At 37.5% G+C, this 21257-nt stretch overlaps 2 protein-coding genes across 3 annotated transcripts; one reads left to right on the top strand and one right to left on the bottom strand.

The window, feature by feature from the left end:
• Window positions 1–1053: 1053 nt before the first annotated feature.
• Window positions 1054–9004, bottom strand: LOC128208016 (neo-calmodulin-like). Of its 2 annotated transcripts, none has more exons than XM_052911295.1 (5): window positions 8924–9004; window positions 8736–8766; window positions 7979–8122; window positions 6314–6556; window positions 1054–1332 (listed from the first exon to the last, which is right to left on the bottom strand). In XM_052911295.1, exons 1-5 carry the CDS (start codon window positions 8924–8926, stop codon window positions 1298–1300), a joined length of 456 nt encoding a protein of 151 aa, XP_052767255.1. In that variant the 5' UTR covers window positions 8927–9004; the 3' UTR covers window positions 1054–1297. The 2 variants fall into 2 exon arrangements, with proteins under 2 accessions (XP_052767255.1, XP_052767256.1); XM_052911296.1 differs by having other exon boundaries at window positions 6395–6556.
• Window positions 9005–9155: 151 nt separating this feature from the next.
• On the top strand, window positions 9156–20202 carry LOC128208018 (neo-calmodulin-like). Its single transcript, XM_052911298.1, has 6 exons — window positions 9156–9229; window positions 9461–9491; window positions 9894–10037; window positions 18163–18257; window positions 19113–19260; window positions 19834–20202. Exons 1-6 carry the CDS (start codon window positions 9227–9229, stop codon window positions 19860–19862), a joined length of 450 nt encoding a protein of 149 aa, XP_052767258.1. The 5' UTR covers window positions 9156–9226; the 3' UTR covers window positions 19863–20202.
• Window positions 20203–21257: the final 1055 nt, after the last annotated feature.

Below are 21257 nucleotides of genomic sequence, written 5' to 3'. Positions count from 1 at the left end.
AAACATTTTTTCTTATAATTGGTGCTTGTCCGGGCCATATCTTGGAAAATACTAAAGGTTTTGAAATGAAACTTCAAATAAAGACATATGGCAATAAGATATAGTGAAGTGCACACGAACGGCCCGGCGTATTTGTTTTTACATATCTCCCCTTTACCTGATATTTGTCGAAAATGGGTACTTGTCCGGGGCATATCTTGGAAAATACTAAATGGATTGAAATGGAACTTGAAACGTAGATAGATGGCAAGTGAACGTGCATTACCCAATAATCATAATCCGGCCCTGCATTTTAGTTATCTCCCCTGAAACTCTACTTAATATGATAGTTTTTGAAAATCGGAGCCATTCTTGGACATTTGTTAATTTCAATTGCTGTTGTTGTTTTTATTTCATTGCTTGAAATGTACCTTAAGATTTAAATCTCAAACCTGCCCCTATTTCCATGTTATGATCTTTTTTTCCAACTTGTGTATAATCATGTTACAATCATATACCTTCTACCAGCACATTACATTTTATGACTTTCATAGCAAATGGCCTACCAGCGATATTCTTGTTTTTTATTTAATTCTAAATAAAACACAACTTATTTCAATTATCCGTTTGCTGTTATGATTGCTACGTCACATACTTAATACCATATACAGATATTGGGTTACCAACCAAGTATAGAGGATACTTGTTTGTTTCAATGTAAGATCGTAATATATTTCACCGTGTGAACACTCAAAGCTATATTCCACGAGCGGCGTAGCCACGAGTAAAATACTAACTTTTAGTGTTCAATTTTTCTTTTAAGTATATGCTTAAAAATAATATTAAATGGCAGTTTATTTTTTTTTTTTTTCATTTGGAATTGAGGGCGGGCTGAAATTTGAAAACAGTGAAAATATCAAACTAATATCAGTTTGATATTTTCACTGTTTGAAACACCAAACTATCAATTTTATTTCACTGATTAATCATTATAAACCACCGAAAAGCATATAATTAAGTACCATTTTCCCATTAATTCCAACAAATCTAATAGTAATAAACTCTGTGTATGTGTGCGTGTGCGATTTAATCTTACAAAACAAAACAAAAACCATGAACTAATTTTTCTTATTGTTTTTAACACTTTTTAACGGTGAGTCGCAACTCGCTATATACATTGTGTGTAATATTTATGCATGAAGGCAGGAATTTCATCCATTTATTGTACTTTTTTGCAAAAGTAAAAAAAAAAAAAAAAAAAAGTTTTCAATAGAAAACATCGTCTATCTTCTATCGTCTTCTATCAACGTTTCCATTGTCACTTTGTATTCGCGAGCATCATTTTAACGAACTCTGCAAAGAAAAACAATTGAATAATTAAAGGGGCTGTACTCCGTGTGATGAAATAGCAGAACAGAACAGAACAGAACAGAATATTTATTAGACTTAAGCATAACAAGCTTATCGTCATATTAGCAAAAAATACATATATATATATATATGGCATGCAACAATTTTAACACATAGCATATTATACGCTAAATACATTTGATTTGATTGTTTCTGGGATATACATGTGAGAATGAATTAATATCATATGATATAATTTTTAATTGAATATTACATACTGTCGGACATTATTTAAGATTTATCAAACAGTAATCATGCATTGGTTATGTATATAGCCGCATATGACTGAGTATAATGGGTAATGAAAGTATATTTGATTACATCGTAAGGACCAGGAAAATGATGCAAACATGTACTGAAATAACAAAACATAAGGACAATACACCAACCCAATATGAGTTTTTACCCTATCAAAAATAAGATAGAAAACATCCATGACACATACTTTATATCAACGAATCACGAAGTTTGAACGCCTTATCACAATACATTGCTAATTTTCTAATGAGTATTTTATTACTACTTTGCATTAATAAAATATATTTCATCAAACTAATAGGAGTATAAAAGTACTTAGGAATATACTGGCGTCTAAGGTCTGCATACACAGGGCATTTAAGAACAAAATGGAATTCGTCCTCAATATCATTTAAAATACACAATGTACATTTTCTTTCATGTCTAGGAATTTTATTATGTCGACCTATCTCTATATTTAATTTATGCGAAGAAAGACGTAATTTAGCCAAAACATTTCTATATTTTGTATTTTCTACCAGACTGAGATACGCTGATTGTTCAAAACTAGTTTTAATTTCACGGTATACATCTAGAGCAGAGGATAGATCTAACCCAGATCTCCAATTACTAATATAAATATCTCGAAGTCTACTCCGAAGCACAGGCACAAAACATTCAATTTTCACAGAACCAGGATAAAGCCATACTTCATTAAGACCAGATGATTGAAGGATGTCACGAACTCTTGACACCCAGCTCTTGGTTGACACGTTGTTATCTACATTATAAATTTGATCAAGTAATATAGCATTTAAAATACAGTTTTCTTGCTTTACTGAGTGGTGCTTTGAAAAGTATTTCACCATTCTAATATGACGTTCTATGTACAATGGGAACCTACCCAACTCTCCATGCAAAAAGGCCAAAGTGTTAGTGGATTGTTTAACATTTAACACCCATTTACAAAATTTCTTATGTACTCTCTCTGAGACTTCCGCATTCATATAACCCCACACTTCAGAGCCGTAGTTTAAAACAGATAACACATAAGAGTCGAAGAGATTAAACATGATATTAATTGGAACTGTAATATTACGAACCAGCCCCATAAGTGCGTGCAGTGATCGCAACCCCTTTCCTGCAAGTGTTTTTGCAGCTTGAATAAAAGAACCGCCACTGGTAAAAACAACACCTAGATAATTAAAAGAACCAACAATTTCAACTTCCTGATTATTATACAACCATTTATCATTATTGCTCAACCTACCACCTTTCCTAAACACCATAACCTTAGTTTTATCAATGTTAACCGTGAGGTTCCATTTGCGACAATATGAATATAAACTATTTAAAGAGTTCTGCAAACCATCCTTTGTCTCTGAAACAATAACAGCATCGTCTGCAAATAACAGTAGATATATTGAAATTTGGTCGACAGTAATGCCGTCATTTATATTTTCTTGCAAATGCATTTCAATATCGTTCAAGAAAAGTGAGAAAAATATCGGAGAGGTTATCTCCCCTTGAAATAAGCCAAGGTTACTGTTGAAAAAATCTGACAATGTTCCCAGGTGTTTTACACAAAGTTTCACCTCGCTATACATAGATCAAACAATGGACAAAATTTTACCGTCGATTCCCAATTTTATAAACTTATACCAAAGCCTACTTCTATCAATGCAATCATAAGCTTTTTTATAATCAATAAAACAGCAAAACAGCTTCTTTTTTCTTTCAAACTGTTTTTGAATCAACGAGTGCAAAATAAAGACAGGATCAACCGTACTATACTTATTTTTAAAACCAAACTGAGCATCTGTGAAAATACTATTTTCTTCAGCCCACAATTTCAGCCTTTCATTTAATACGATAGTAAATAATTTTGAAAAACAGCTAGTAAGAGTTATCCCCCTGTAATTGTTAGGGTCTGATTGGTTTCCCTTTTTGTAGATTGGAATAACAACACCAGTTGCCCATGATCGAGGGAACGATTTCGTGTTCAATATATGATTAAAAAAGGAATTCAATGGTCTAATTATGTGTGGTACTGATACCTTAAAATACTCATATAAAACGTTGTCCTTATTCGAACCTAACTTCTTGATAGCTTTCAAAATTTCATCATCTGAAATAGGCACATCTAATGACTCGAAAGTAGAGTTATGGTCTAAACCAGAATCAAATTCCCCAATAAAATCATTATATTCTTCCTCGTCTCTGAAATCACCACCTGACATAAGATTACTGAAGAAAGTTTGAAATTCCTCATTAGAAATAGTATCACCATTACTTGCTTTTTTCCCGTTTTTAAATATTTTCCAAAACTCCCTCGGAGACTTCCTTCTTAAATCGTTCATTTTACGACTACGTGTAAAGTTGAATGAATTTTTTGACCTCCGACACTGATACTTATAATCTTTTTTTGCCACATACAGCGAAATTCGATCCGTATCCGAAAATGTAAGGTTAAATTGGCATACAGCGTTTTTATACACGTCATATTTGCGTTTACATTCAGCATCAAACCAATCCTGTTTAACTTTTCCGTCTTGGAAATAAAAGACTGGATGAAATAGCGAAAACAAAGAGAGAAAATTGTCGAAAACTGACATAAACTTGGTATCAATGTGCACAATACAATGGAACATACTAACTGAAGTACCACATAGTTTACAATTAATTCATTTCCGCAGTTTTTTCGTAATTTCCCATTAAAAAATGTTACTAGGTAGAACTTCGTAATTTTCCATTAAAAAATGTTACTAGGTAGAACTCATTCCTTATGCGTGATTGGCTAGTCAATGTAATCAAGTGATATTACCAAGTTAAGTATACAGCTTAAGTATTCCAACCGTTTAAGATAAGCTTCCGTAGCACAGTGGATACACCACTAAATTGCAATTTTGGCAACACCGGTTCGAACCCGGTCTCCGATACGATTTTTTTTTACATTTTGGTATTTTTTACAATAATGATATCAAAGAGTAAAACGTTTTATTAAATAATTGTCCTGAGATTCGTTACAGAAAATAACTTTTTTTGGTGCAAATCTAGTGTAAAGTCCCTTTAAAGATCTACCAGGCGCGTGGCTAGGGCTAATTTGGGATTACGCAGATCGAAATTAGTTCATTGACGGACAGTTTATTAACACCTTCAACCCCTACTAACGGTTTAAGAAAAATGCATAAAACATCAATTTTGGGACAGAAATATGAAAAGCTGAGATCTGATATTTTGTCAGCAGTCTTTTATCAATGGTTAACAGATATTTACGCAAAAAAAATGCTCCTTCCAAGACAAAAAATAAAAAAAAAGTTGTTAAAACGTTCAATCTGTGAGAGTGCAGCTTTACGATTGATTCCGGTCGTAAGGCAGGACTGGGGAGAACTTTTGAATTGTTATTAAAAAGTGTACTTAATTACGACTGATGAAACGTATTTTGCTTTTAAGTAAACAGTATACATCATGGAAAAATAATAATACTTATTTGATAAATCGATGCACTTAATTCATACGAAAACATACTTATCCGGTTAACGCAATTCAATTTGTTTTCATCTCTTTCGTTCACACTGAAATTATTATCAAGATATAAATATTTATCGTAATGAAACTGCAGATAGGCAATCATTAAGCACTACGCTTAATCATTAAGAATGTCAACTTTCCGCCTACTGCCGCCCATCCGATACCTGTTTCAGCTTTAGCGTTGACAATGTGTCAGCCAATTAGGTTGTATGATGCTCACTCCGCCCATTCTTTATCATTAAGAATTTACTTTATTTCATCAACTATTACATAATTGTAAATTAATTTTAAAAGCGCGTGCATTTTATCGTAGAGAACCTGTTTAATTTTCATTTTGTGCAGTAGGTGGTCGTGTGCGACTTTTGGAAATTAGTATTGACCATCATTCAATTACCGTATACACCTCAACTGGTACCGATTTACAGTTTGACATTAGAGGTTTTGCTTATTTTTTCTTTCCACCTCCCAACTTTATTAACCGCCTTCCTCTCCCATGATCTCCTGTACCTAACCCCTGAAGCCAAATCGCCTCTTAGTTGATCTCTCCGTCCCTGCCAAAACCATGATATCAACTTCCAGGATACCTAATTGAAACCAACTTCCGTGTACCCGCAAAACTGAATTCCCGTCGTCCTCAATGCCTCCCCCCCCCCCACATACACACAACTACCACCACCACCCTCCTGCTATAATCCCCGCCTACCTTCATAGTTGATATCCCCGTCCCAACCAACTTCGTTTTTCCAACTCCCCGGATAACTAAAACGAACTCCCGCCTACCCTCGTAATTCATCCCCCGTCGTAGTAAATGTCTCCTCTCGGATCATCTTATTCATACTTACCGATGTCGTCATTAATGTGCGCCTTTTCGATCATTTCATCCATCTCCTCCCCACCCATACCCCACAAATCCCCGACCATCCAATGCACCATACTAATTCGTTTATCTCCCCGTCACCGTCGGAGTCCGTCTCCTGGATAAGCTCACCAACCTCCTCACAATCTTCGACGCCCCCACCCCCACCCACGAATACCCGCCCATTTCCGGGCACCTTACCACATAATTTATTTTTTCGCTGCCAGTGTCAGCCTCCCGGAGCAGCCTGCCCACCTCCTCCCTACCCATACAAATCTTCGCCGCACCCAGGGCACCTACCCTCATAGTTTATCTCTCCGTCCCCGTCAATGTCCGCCTCGCGGATCATCTCGTCCACCTCCTCGTCTGTCAGCTTCTCACCTAGATTCGTCATCACATGACGCAGTTCCGCCCCTGATATCTTTCCGGAAGCGTCCTTGTCGAAAACGGTGAAGGCGGCGCGTAGGTCCTCCTGAGTGTCGTTTTGGCGCGTGTTCCGCATCATCATCGTGAGGAACTCGGGGAACTCGATTGTGCCGCTCCCTGAAACGTTACGCTGCGTTATGTACTGTACGGTTTGGACCTAAAACGGTTGCCCGAACGTGCAACCATTTGTACTAAATAGTCATACATAATATTGTGAGAAAATGTAGAAATTCATACTGTCTGCAGATGTCGGGTCAAGGCACCTGTTTCGGTATTATGACGTACATAGGGCATTAACTAGTATATCAAACCATGTGACCTTTCGTCACGTCAATTTTTCTTTGAGTTCGGATTATGTGAGAAACAGAGATACCTAACCATTTTTGATCAAGGAACAAACTGTCAGTGTCCAGCAGTCCTTTTGCTCGGCCTCTTTTGGAGCCACGCGGCAACTTAACATTATCTGTAAGTATGGCACTTAGCAGTGCACGACTTTACTTACCTCCATGCATTGTCCAGCCTAGCGATGGCACCATTTATAAAAGCCGACCCTACATTTTATGCTATTTCGGGGTTTTCATCTTTTTATTAACATATTTTAGTTTGCCGCCTTTTCTGAAAACACCGCACTTAACAGCCAATAGAAATTGAGTTTACTGGTCAGAAGAAGTTGCAGAAAAACCCGAACCTACATGTCATTGTATGTGACATTTTATATTGTTTTTTGTATCTCCTGAAAAAGTACAAAAATTATGGTGGCATACTTCTGCCACCATATAACCATATATCTAACAAGTTAATTAAGAGGTTAACTAGTTACGTAACTAGTTAACCTCTTAATTAACTAGTTAGTTATATGGTTATCATAACGGGAAATAAATGCATGTTAGTGCCTACAACTGCCATCCTTTCATTATTTTACCAGCTTAATGTTAAGTGGTTAACTAGTTACGTAACTAGTTAATCACTTACCACTCATCAAAAACATCGCTAACTGGTAACTGGTTAACTAGTTACGTAACTAGTTAATCACTTAACTAACTAGTTATTTATGTGGTTAACTAGTTACGTAACTAGTTAACCACTTAACATTCAGCTGGTAAAATAATAAAAAGATGGCAGTTGTAGGCACTAACATGCATTTATTTCCCGTTATGATCTTTTATTTATTGAAAAAAATAACTAGTTACGTAACATAACTAACTAGTTAATTAAGAGGTTAACTAGTTACGTAACTAGTTAACCTCTTAATTAACTAGTTAGTTATATGGTTATCTGGTGGCAGAAATATGCCACCAAAACAAAATGTAAGTTCGGCAAATTTAAATGGTGCCATCGCTAGGTATTATTTTCTGTGAGCTCGGCCCGACTGGGTACCGATATAGCGGCCACGAGGACATCTCGTTGTTAACCTTAAGCGTCCATCTCGTTGATATACCAAGTTTTCATCCATGGGAATCACGCGACCACGTGTTACCATTTGAGAACACGTGTCACAGCATACACTTCCATGTAAAACTATGAATACACATGACTAACCGTCAGCGTCCACTTCGTTGATCATTTCCTGTAGCTCGGCTTCGGTGGGGTTGGCTCCCAGCGACCTCATTACGGTTCCCAGCTCTATCGACGTAATCGTGCCATCCCCATCTTTGTCAAAAAGACTGAACGCCTCCTTGAACTCTACAGTCGGAATGAGGTGGATTTAACGGTGAAATGGAATGGATTTAACGGTGAAATGGGATGGCTTTAACGGTGAAATGGGAAGGATTTAACGGTGAAATGGGATGGATTTAAAGGTAAAATGGGACGGATTTAACGGTGAAATGGGTTAGATTTAACGGTGAAATGGGTTGGATTTAACGGTGAAATGGGTTGGATTTAACGGTGAAATTGGACGGATTTAACGATGAAATGGGACGGATTTAACGGTGAAATGGGATGGGTGAAATGGGATGGATTTAACGGTGAAATGGGACGGATTTAACGGTGAAATGGGATGGATTCAGCGTTGGAATGGGACGGATTTAACGGTTAAATGGGACGGATTGAACGGTGAAATGGGATGGATTTAACGGTGAAATATGACGGATTTAACGGTAAAATGGGATTAATTTAACGGTGATATGGGACGGATTTAACGGTGAAATGGACGGATTTAACGGTGAAATGGGACGGATTTAACGGTGAAATGGGATGGATTCTGCGTTGGAATGGGACGGATTTAACGGAATGGCATTGACACAGGAAATGGTATGGAATTAAATTGAATAGGCAATGCACATCACATACATACCTGAAATTTGTTCTTCTGTAAGCTGCGTTTCCTGAAATTAATGTGTACCATTTTTGTGCACACGGTTCATAATATAAAGAAATAAGAAGAAATATTAAATCAAGTCAAGTAATTAAGTCAAACACATAATATGGTAAAAGTATCTGTAACGTTAAACATAACAACATAATTTAAATATAAAAAAATACCATTCTTTCAATAATATCCGCAATGTAGGAACAATTATGATATAATCAAGAAATGAGGCATTTAGTCAAATTCATATTAAGAAACAAAGACATTTTCTAACAGAAAATCTTACCGCATTGCGACAAAGTTTGAATTGTGTTGTATGACAGATAGTAACAAAATCTATCTTAGGCCTTTGTTAATCTTTGCCTCATTGTCTTATTGATAATTATAATCAATATATTTTAAATAGTAGGACTCGTCTAAATGTAAACATGAAGAAATAATCCCATAAATTAAACGCACGTGTTAAAGGAATAAAAATGGTGAGTCCATTCGCCGACTGTATTTTGTATAAACTTATGATATAAAAACGGTAATAAACGGCAATCAGTACGTTACACGTGTACATACTAAATAAGGACATTTAGTATTACAGACGTTCAAATAAGTTTTTCAAAACGTATGTATTGGAATAGTATTGGATTGTGATTGTAATATTATTGGATTGTTAATATAATGTTATTGGTTTGTTATTTTTTTTATTTTTTTTTCAGTCGGACATTTTCACTGAAGAACAACTAGAAGGTATAAACTGCTTGAATTTTATATAAAGAAAAAGGTGAACAATAGTTTGTTTGGTATACATGTAATACAAAACAACATGTTTATAATTGTTGACAAGTGCTAAATGATATCTAAATTTTACAAATTTTCCGTATCCAGTAGCGCACCAAATTATGGTATACTACAAGTAGCATTTTTGCCGACTAAGATTCTCGTTCTGAAGAGTACACATCTAGACCGTCCTTAAAAAACTGTTTAATTGCAGCTTGACTCGGACTATGTCAAGGGGTCGGTAGGTACATGTAGGTGGATTTTTCGGATTAATTAATGACTTATTTCACTAGAACTTACTCGAAAGATAAAATGAATTCGGGTGATTGCAAACACTTACAATTTAAGTACACGAATACTGTTTGCCTGCAGAGTATAAGGAGACGTTCAGCCTGTTTGACAAGGAGGGGGACGGGACGATCGCTACCAACGAGTTGGGCACGGTTCTAAGGGCCCTCGGGCAGCATCCGACCGAGGCAGACCTCAGTGACCTCATTAGCACACTAGAAGTCGAGGGTAGGTTAAATGCGTATATTATTTCAACTTTACTCCCATGGGCGGGACATAACATAATATATATTGGGTAGTTTAAGATTCGACTCGAGGTCGAGTGTAGGTTTGTGTTTGACCTGACATGGCGAAGATGAACTTACCTTTGCGGGTGAAAATCGCACTAAAGATATTGGTGCAGCAGCCAGCTGAGTCGGACCTCATTCCGCAATGTTAGACTACACAATTCATTTATCTTAATTTTCACAACTAAGTGAAATATGTTATCACGAACTTCACAAACCCATTTGTGAAAAAGTATACTGTAAAACAGGGCACCCGAGCACATTTTTCACAAATCGGTTGGTAAAGTTCGTGATCACACATTTCACATATCCTATATATCTCTTACATTGCATTAGTTTGAATGTTTCTGTGACTATTGAAATATTTTAATTGTTATTAACTACATATCATATGTTCATTCGTCCTTCTGTCTTTTTGTATCTTTATTCTTTGCCTTTTGCTTGACCATTCATATGTTCAAAAGCGTGACTATACTAATAAGTTGCTTGCACTGGTATTAAACAAACTCAACAAGGCAAAATTGTTTCTTAGAAAATGCTTTTATAGCATGTTTGCCATTCAGTCCTTTATGCATTAAAATTCATTTAATTAAAACTTAAAATACAAGAATGTATTGTTTTATTTCGTTAAATCCAGCTCCACTGTCCATATGTCACTGCTCTTCTACATCCAGCTCCACAGTATGTTAATATGTCTTTGTACTTTACATCAAGCTCTATTGTCCGTCCGTATGTCTGTGGTCTTTACACCCAGCTCCACTGTCCGTCCGTATGTCTGTGTTCTTGACACTGCTCGCCCGTACATGTATGTATGTGTTCTTTACATCCAGCTCAACTGTCCGTCCGTATATCTGCGTTCTAAACGCCCAGCTCCACTGTCCGTCCGCATGTCTGTGTTCTTTACATCCAGCTCCACTGTCCGTCCGCATGTCTGTGTTCTTTATATCCAGCTCCACTGCCCGTCCGTATATCTGTGTTCTATAAATCCAGCTCCACTGTCCGTCCGTATGTCTGTGTTCTTTACATCAAGCTCTACTGTCCGTCCGTATGTCTGTATTCTTTACACCAAGCTCCACTGTCCGTCCGTATATCTGCGTTCTATACACCCAGCTCCACTGTTCGTCCGTATGTCTGTGTTCTTTACATCCAGCTCCAATGTCCATCCGTATATCTGTGTTCTATACACCCAGCTCCACTGTCCGTCCGTATGTCTGTGTTCTTTACATCCAGCTCTACTGTCCGTCCGTATGTCTGTGTTCTTTACACCCAGCTCTACTGTCCGGCCGTATGTCTGTGTTCTTAACACTGCTCGCCCGTACATGTATGTATGTGTTCTTTACATCCAGCTCAACTGTCCGTCCGAATATCTGCGTTATATACATCCAGCTCCACTGTCCGTCCGTATATCTGTGTTCTTTACATCCAGCTCCACTGTCCGTCCGTATGTCTGTGTTCTTTACATCCAGCTCCACTGTCCGTCCGTACATTTGTGTTCTTTACATCCAGCTCCACTGTCCGTCCGAATGTCTGTATTCTTTAAATCCAGCTCCACTGTCCGTCCGTATGTATGTGTTCTTTACATCCAGCTCCACTGTTCGTCTGAATGTCTGCGTTCTAAGTACATCCAGCGCCACTGTCCGTCCGTTAGTCTGTGTTCTTTACCTCCAGCTCCACTGTCCGTCCGTATGTCTTTGTTCTTTACTTCCAGCTCCACTGTCCGTCCGTGTGTTTGTGTTCTTTACATCCAGCTCCACTGGCCATCCGTATATCTGTGTTATTTTCATCCAGCTCCACTGTCAGTCTGTATGTCTGTGTTCTTATTACATCCAGCACCACTGTCCGTCAGTTTGTCTGTGTTCTTTACATCCAGCTCCACTGTTCGTCCATATGTCTGTGTTCTTTACATCCAGCTCCATTGTCCGTCCGTGTATCTGTGTTCTTTACATCCAGCTCCACTGTCAGTCCGTATGTCTGTGTTCTTATTACATCCAGCACCACTGTCCGTCCGTATGTCTGTGTTCTTTACACCTAGCTCCACTTTTCCGGTCGTATGTCTGTGTTCTTAACACTGTTCGCCCGTACATGTATGTATGTGTTCTTTACATCCAGCTCCACTGTCCGTCCGTATGTCTTTGTTCTTTACATCCAGCTCCACTGTCCGTCCGTATGTCTGTGTTCTTTACATCCAGCACCACTGTCCGTCCGTATGTCTGTGTTCTTAACATACAGCTTCACTGTCCGTCCGTATGTCTGTGTTCTTTACATCCAGCTCCACTGTCCGTCCGTATGTCTGTGTTCTTTACATCCAGCTCCACTGTCCGTCCGTATATCTGTGTGTCCGTCCGTATGTCTGTGTTCTTTACATCCAGCTCCACTGTCTCATTTGTCCGTCCACCTGCATATCTGTGTTCTTTACATACGTCTTAACTGCCCGGTCGTATGCCTGTGTTCTTTACAACCAGCTTTGTTAAGTCTGTGTTCTTTACAACCAGCTTCGTTTGTCTGTGTTCTTTACAACCAGCTTCGTTAAGTCTGTGTTCTTTACAACCAGCTTCGTTAAGTCTGTGTTCTTTACAACCAGCTTCGTTTGTCTGTGTTCTTGACACCTGCATACATCCGAGGTTGTTTTCGATAAAAGTGGCCGAGGAGATCCGAATGAACACAATGTATCTTAACCAAGGGCAGTAATGTCTGGTGCGTCAAGGTTTCCTGGTTTATTGTTTTGGGTGAAAAATGTCCTCGATTCGGTGAGTATAACCATTGTTGTTTTTTTAAGTTAAAACGATATTTTTAGAAACGACCTTTTGCACCGAATGAAGAGCAATTCTAATTTACGATGACGCTTGTTTTAGATGAAAAGCATGTCCGTTTTAAAATATCTCGTGAAAACATTACACGTTCTTACTAGGCTTACCGACTTACTCAATGCACTTTATTCTTCAAAACAACAATTTTTAACCGTTCTCTTTTTTTGTAATTCTCATCCGAAATTGGTCAATCTAAGGCATTGTTATTGTTTTCCGAGTGCAGATCGCCAGTTTTGGAGATAGATCAGCACATTTAAGAAAATGCTTACTGGCTCATTCTGGTCATTTGAAGAACCTAGGTTCATTACAAATTGGGTTAATCTATTGCACACTTTAATGACGATGAAAATGCGTCGATTGTTCTTTCTTATCCATGTATTCACCTATTATAACGCCTAAGAGAACGCGGAAGACGAGATCCACCTAAGATAACACAGAAGACTTGATTCACCTACGATGATGAGGAAGCCGTTATTCACCTACGATAACGCGGAAGCCGTGAATCACCTACGATAGCGCGGAAGACGTGATTCACCTACGATAACGCGTACGCCGTGATTCACCTACGATAACGAGGAAGCCGTGATTCACCTACGATAACACAGAAGCTGTGATACACCTCTGATAACGAGGAAGTCATGATTCACCTGCGGTAATGAGGAAGCCTCTTCCAGTGCTCTTCCAGGGTTACCACCGTCAGATCATCACAAAAAGGTTCCGATTCAGGCTCAGCGAGCCTGGTAACCTTTTGCATGATAGGATTGTATACATAAATGGCCGGAGTTTTACACAACTAGTTTATATTATTAAGCCTGCTAGATATGAAGTGAAATAAAATTCAAAATTTCACCGTTTTCCTTTAATGATGCCTTTCCTGCATTAGGCTAAGCAAATTTATTGTTTAGTTTCTCGGCCACTATATTTTAATTTATTTTCTTCATGTTTGTATCAATTCTTTGCCCAAAACAGGCAATGATAAAAACCCCATCTTAAACAGTGTTTCAAATGGTGCTTCATGCGGGGCACCGTTACACGATCTAAATGCAGTGAATTATCTGCCGCATACTGTATGCGGGGGCGTGGTGCCTCCATGTCGCACTGTATACGGCACTGTTTCAGAACTCTCTATATTTCAAGAGTTAATCTATCATTTTCTGCCGGTATGCAACTACAGTCATATTTTCTTTCATGGTCCTATTTTCGCACCTTTCATTGTGATGGCCAAAGGCCTTACTGTATACCATTGTTATTATGATAATACACTTATTTATAAAATATTTAATAATAATATAAATAGACTGAATAAGCAATAAACGGAAGGCATAAAAATAATACTAAATAGCTAAAATAAGGCAATTAACTCATTTTTGAAGAATTGTCATTCCAGAATAGAGCTCTTAAAATATAATATTATAACATGTAGTGTTTTTCCGTACCACTGCATGAATTTGTACAAATAACATTTCCACGAAAATGTAATATAAATCTGCTATTTAAAACTTCAAGTTGTGTATTATGACAAAATCCAAGGGTTTCAAATCTTGGATGAATTTGTACGGGAACTAGCGATGCTGGCTCTCAGAGCCTCCGCTCGTACGTGTGGTCGTGCATGGTACGAGATCTGTCTCATCTCTTCCGTCTTTCCTTCAGGCTCTTTGAGCCACCTCGTACATGCGTTTGTGGTCGCACATGTTTCGAGATCTATCCAACTGTCTTAGCCTTTTTTCTCTTCCCCACACTTTCTCTTCCCTTAACACACCATCCCATCGTTTCCCCTTAAATCCCAAAACCTTTCTTATGTGCTTTCAAACTCTCAACTTCCGCATTTTATCTCCTTCCGTGCTCTTTTTCCCCTGTCACTTCACACGTTCGCCTGTATATCTCCATACCTCCAACTAGTTCTTTACCACATCCTCTCCCCCTTCTCTTTCTCCTCTCTCTCTCTCCCCCTTCTCTTTTTCCCCCCTCTCTCTCAATTCCCTCATATCTCCCTCCCCTATCTTTCTCTCCTCCTCTTTCGTCCCCTCTTTATTCCCCATCTTTCTCCCCTCCCCTTTCTCTCCTCTCTTTCTCCTCTCGTTCCCCCCTCCCTTATCCCCTATCTTCTTTCCCTCCATTTGCTCTCTAATCTTTCTCCCCTCTCTTTCTCCTCCCTCCCCCTCTCCTTCTAATCCCTTTTCCCTATACATATATTTTACAATTTATCCTTAATCATGTAGATTCAATAATTTATAGTAGAAGCGCGAAAAATCATTTTATTTCATGCATATTGTAAAGGGTGCTTTGTAAGACCTTATTTTTCCAAATCATATTATTCCCACCTGGGAAATATAGGATCCTATTCTTCACAGCTGGGAAAAATAAGATCTCATTTGTCACACATTTCGTACATATATGTCCCGACTGTCAGCTCCTGAGAAATTTGTGATCGAAGCCGGTTTTTTATGTACCATGACATCATATTCCTCACAGGTCAAAAATCGCATCATTTTTTTAACAAAAAAAAGTAAATTTTACAACTGATTCACATTTATCACAGATTGCTATTTCCAGTATTGCAGATATATTTTGTTGATATACATATATGCGTATATAATATTGTCATAAAGAATCGTTGAGTATGTTGTTGTCGTTTCTGTTGTTGTTGCTGTTAGTTGGCTGCAGTTGTAGGCGCAGTGGCGGTTTTTGTAGATAGTTTTGTTGTTGTTGTTGCTGTACGGGTTTTAGTGGTATAAGTAGGAATAGTATTGGTTCTTGTTGGCACCGTAATAGTTGGTGTATGCCTAGTCAAGGTAGATGGCATTGTGTTTGTTGTCGTGAGTTATGTTGGCATAGACAGATGTACTGGAAAAAGTATTCCAATGCAGTGGAAAATTTCGGGCAAGCAGTGAATACCAGTGCTAGAAGAGTTTTGGTTTAAAGATAGTTCTGTTCCGAGCTTGCCTGATATGGTCGAGCTGCGATGATGATTTACGATAGTGTTACAATTCACCCTCGGGGACACAATCCGATATATAGAGACAATTTTAGTTTTAAGAATTGATGGTGGTGGTGTTGTTATTGTTGTTGTAAGAATATGTTTTATTATTTTTGTATAAGGCGTAGTTATAAGAATATGTGTTGTTGTTGTTGTTGTTGTTGTTGTTGTTGTTGTTGTTGTTGTTCTTCTTCTTCTTCTTCTTCTTCTTCTTCTTCTTCTTCTTCTTCTTCTTCTTATTATTATTATTATTATTATTATTATTATCATTATTGCTATAGTTATTATTATTATTATTATTTTTATTATTATTTCTTTTTTATTATTACATTTTTAATATCAAATTTATCAAAAATCTGTGAAGAATATGATTCTCTTGCTTACCACCATTTTGGTCAATCATATATGTCACAGTTTGAAACTGTGAAGAATGGGATCCTATTTTTCCCAGACCTGTGAAGAATAGGATCCTATTTTTCCCAGACCTGTGAAGAAAATGATCTGGGAATAATAAGGTCCTACAGTGCTTTAATACACGCATAGCTAATGAACTCCAGACGAATATGGTGTAAAAACACACTTCGAGTATGGACAGAATCAAGCATGCCAGATAAAGAGTTGAGACAGCCAACAATTTAACGTCTTAAATGTAGTTCGTCAAAACTTTAGTAAACGCTGTTTTAATTAAAGATTAACCGTGCCTCCCTTATATTTAACAGCCAAAATGTAATGACAATTCTTCTTTTAGCAGGGAGTTTTGAGGTTGTTATCAAAATGACTCTTCTTATACATGTTATAGTACACTAACATGGAGTAGGAAAAAACAATCGACGCATTTTAATTGTTATTTGAGTGTGCCATAGATATACAATATTTGGGATTAACCTGGGGTCTAAAAAGTTACAGAATGAACCAGTAAGCATTTTCATTAATGTGCTGATCTATCTCCAAAACTGGCGATCTGTACTCGGAAAACGATGAGTATACCCTTCGTTGACCAAAACAAGGTATCGGATAAAATTTACACTAAAAGAACGGTATAAAATCGTAGTTTTGAAGAATAAAGTGCATTGAGTGACTCGGTAAGCCTAGTAGGAACATGCATTGTTTTCATCGTAAACTTCAATAGTCTTGTTCAACTTCCGATAGTATATCATACTATTCTGCATCCACGCCCGCTCCACTTCATTGCTCGTTTTGCGTTTCATGAACAGAGGACCCGTTGATTCTCTCTGGTGAGGTTCTCATTGATCAAGTCCTGTTTCTGAGAATTTTGTCTTTCAGCATTCTCGACTGAATTTTTCTATAATATCACGTTGTGTGTTTGTCTTGTTTGTATGTGCGATATCAACATCGTTGACTACATTAGTCACAAATTTCTCTTTCAAAAAGGCTATTTCTTCCATATTTGTCATCTCAGCCTTCTCTCTTACATTTCATCTGTTATTCCAACGATTCGGATGTTGTTGCGTGTTATGTACTGTTCGCTTCTGTTTTCGATCCTATTAGTATCTTTCGCATGGTAAACCGACGCTGACGGAAGACTTCGCAAGATCTATGCGTAATCTGGACTCCATCGGCAAGAAACGGCAATGAAATATTTCTCCGGATCATGCCCGTTCCTTATGACACCGTCCAGACAACACAGGACATTGCTACGATTTTGATCCGATACAGCAGAATGTGTCACGCCATAATCACGATTGTAATCCGACTATACAAAAGTTTCCCGAATGTTATAGGACGCACATAACTGACGGGAGAGCTTGGCCGACCTCTCCGGACCATTCCCGATCCATAAGACTTTGTTCCGAACGAATATGACTGCGTTCAGACAATATTTGGACATTCCAGATCATTGAGGATAGTAGTCTAGCTGGCTGTTTCACTGTTTGTGTCGTAGCGCTGTCAAGTCTCAAACGGGAGCCATACTCGGCACTTGTGACCTCCGCATAAGCCCAATAAAAACTATTAGTTTCTCATGTATATGAAGGGTATCAACATCACGCCAACTGTTTGGAGATTTGTCATGATTGTTAAAATTATGATTTGTGAATTGTGTGTTCTGTTATAACAGACTTCGCTAGCACCGTAGAGGCTGAAGGTAAATATATGTACACGAGTATACTCGAATAATGTCAAATTTAACCTAACATCTTTTCTCTTCAAGAGAACGATTTTACAGGAATTTTGCTTCAGGATTCGACGATTATTATGATGATTAGTATGATTATTTTTAAATTTAAACTTTATTTTATTTTAAACAAGTTTTTCTTACACAGGTCACGCAACGGTCGAATTCCCGGCATTCCTTAACATCCTGGCGAAAATAATTAAAGACACGGACCCTGAGACAGAGCTCACAGAAGCTTTTAAAGTATGTAAAAGGAACTAGTTTGTATTCAGCTATTAGCGTAACCGAAAATAAATTAACGCATTTCTACGTTATTATCTTGATCCTAAATTAGAGACCTAGCCTACCGACTGCACAAATTCATAAGCAGTCCGAAAATGTGCATTTCGTCTTTTAGAATGTTTTACGTTTTGTGCACATTTCAAAACACTTGCAACTGTAAACGTGCGAGTCAAAAAAAAAAGAAACTCCAGATAGCCGAGCGTTCTGGCGTAATGAAACAAATACCAACAGATCCCTTCAGGGAAAAAGCATGCTCAATCCTGAAGGGGTCCACTGGTCTTTATATACACTAACTTCTCTATTCTCACATAGCCCGGGATTTGCTAATTTGTATATTACCAACCAAGTTTACATCCGGTATGAACGTACTTCCGTTTTATACGGAATATTATTATGAACGCACCTCCACCGCCTACAGCGGACCGTTACACAACGAATATTTACGGTATTTAAGACGTTTTTTAAAACAAATTGGTCAACCGTGTGTACGTTGGCATGCCGTGTTTGGAAAATAATGTTTGAATGTTCTCAAAAACTGAAACGTTCTGAAAGACAAAACGCACAATTTCGGAAAGCTTATGAATTGGTGCAGTCGGTAAAGCTAGGTCACTTATTAAGGAGCGAGGTAATAACGCAGAAATATGCAAATAACTTTCCTGAGTTGTGCTGTTTTGCCCTTCATCCTGTGTGCACGTTTTAACATGCTTGTGCCACGTGACAAAATTGTTTCCCCAAATTGCCGTAAGTGAACTATGAAGTAAACGCTAAAACAGTACCTCGATTATGACCCAATGAGTCTTCACATTTGTGTTGCAGCTTTTTGACAAGGAGAACACGGGGAATATCAGTAACGCGGACTTGCGTCGCATCATGACCACGTACGGCGAGGTGCTGAACGACGAGGAGGTTGAGGAGATGATCAAGGAGGCGGACACCGACGGCGACGGCATCGTCGACTATGCAGGTTTAAATATGTTATACTGGAAAGGCTATTTACGAACTGTTATGTAAACTTATATTATTTTGAAAATATGTTACACCTACGGCGTCGTCGATAAAGATAACTCATTCCTTCATACTAAGAAATCGAAGACTAAAACTAGATCATTAAAAGTAAGAAAGTATTAATTTATTCATTGTAAAATATATGTGACCTACAGGCGTCTGAATCATTGCTTGTCTCTTAAATGTTGATTAAAATCATTATGGGTACATATAATGAGATAAACAACACATCTGAAGATATTTAGTGCTTTGATATACAAGAAAGAAACGATGTACATACCGGATTTCACGGTCGAGTCCATTTTTATTGAAATTTTTAATCAACATATAAACAATCTATCACCTGTGATGTGACCGAGTGTTGTGTGAACATTTGAAACCTCAAAAAGTGAGAATAAAATTCTGAAACTCTTATTAAAAGTAAGAAAATATGATATGGTTCATTAAAACATACTGTATGTGACGAGTGTTAACTAGTGTCCTGTTATTCTTCAAACAAAGTTATCTTTTTGTGTTATTCTTTGTATTTCAGAGTTCATCTCTATGGTTATACAGCCTTAGAAGCGCAGCAATTCAACATTATGTACATATTTTACGTGTAACATTTATACATGTGGTATAAAATATTTTAAGGAATGAATTGCGGGGTTGATGTCATTATCGGGGTATGAACGCAATTGGACTGGTCAAAGTGTGTGGAGTCCGAAATACTTAATTTCATTTAAGAAAACCTTTCAGTAATCGTTTCTAACCCATTCGGTAAATAGAACGACCCGACTGTAACCTGAAACAAATTTTTTCAAATGACGTCACAATAACGCGGGAAAAGATCAACCACTTGAAAATATTTTTAAACGTACATTGAAACACTTATGGCAACAATACATTTAAAATATAATAAATTAACACTTTATTAAATGTTGATTTATATTTTTACGGGACCTGCTAACACAATACAAACAATAACAAGATCAATATTTTGCATGTATATTGTTATGCGATGAATTGCGAACCGAACATATCCGAAGATGTTGCGTTCATCAATTGATAAACGCAAGTGCCGAAAGGCAGTTCATTTAAGGAATGGAAGTTGAGGGGTAAATATGTTTTCTTAGTTTCCTTTGTGTGACTAAAACTATTCACATCACACAGAACAAGAAGAAATGTTGACCATAGGAATTGAAACAAGAGGGCAAAAATAGCACTAAATCGCTCACCGGAGTAAAAATTTAATGGTGCTCTAGACATTTCCATAATTAAAAGGGCCATGACTCTCGGGCGACTACAGCGATTTGCCTTGTTATCGAATTCGTCCAAGGTATTATGCCCATACACATTCTTACCAAAATTTGGAGATTATTGGACAAATGCTTAAGTTATTGATCGGACAAGACCAAGTTAAAGGTCTAAGTTGAAGCCTTCTATAAGTGACCCCCCCCCCCAAAAAAAAAAAAACAACAAAAAAACAACAACAACAACGTGTATTTCTACACAACCTCTGTTAATTGATCTTAAACTTATTGCCTAATTGTCTTATCAGATCTTAAATCTGAGTATCCTGCGGTGCAGTTTTGGATGTTTTAGTATATAAATGGACCCTAAATGGCTCCGAGCCAATAAACGAATACACAGGAAATTGGCCCCTACTGTGACACCAGTGCAATCAGCAGAAGATGCATGCAGAGGATTATCATGACAAACATTCCTTAAACTAGGCCTTTAAGGCAATTTCTATAATTAAAGGGTGAGAACTCTTTGAGTAACAAGAGCGAAATGGCTGGTTATGGAAATTGGCCGACATATTAAATTATACCAAATTTAGTCATGTTTGTACAGAATGTTTTAAAGTTATTGATCGGACAAAATACTAGACGTTGCCCGTCCAAGTGTCGCAGGTGAAACAAAATGTCCCGTTTTTTAAACGGGCGTATAAAAACATGATTATATGTATTTATT

Source organism: Mya arenaria, chromosome 11 (genome assembly GCF_026914265.1).
Source record: "Mya arenaria isolate MELC-2E11 chromosome 11, ASM2691426v1".
NCBI classification, from domain to species: Eukaryota; Metazoa; Mollusca; class Bivalvia; order Myida; family Myidae; genus Mya; species Mya arenaria.
Note: the sequence above shows the minus strand (reverse complement) of the source record. Positions and strands in the feature narration are given on the sequence as shown.

Coding starts and splice junctions, on each gene's coding strand:
- LOC128208018 (XM_052911298.1), top strand. Junction 10,038..18,162: donor TAGCACACTAGAAGTCGAGG/GTAGGTTAAATG, acceptor TTTCTTACACAG/GTCACGCAACGGTCGAATTC. Junction 19,261..19,833: donor CGGCATCGTCGACTATGCAG/GTTTAAATATGT, acceptor TTTGTATTTCAG/AGTTCATCTCTATGGTTATA.
- LOC128208016 (XM_052911295.1), bottom strand. Junction 6,557..7,978: donor CAACGAAGTGGACGCTGACG/GTTAGTCATGTG, acceptor GTAACGTTTCAG/GGAGCGGCACAATCGAGTTC. Junction 1,333..6,313: donor CGGAGAGATAAACTATGAGG/GTAGGTGCCCTG, acceptor TTTTCTTTGCAG/AGTTCGTTAAAATGATGCTC.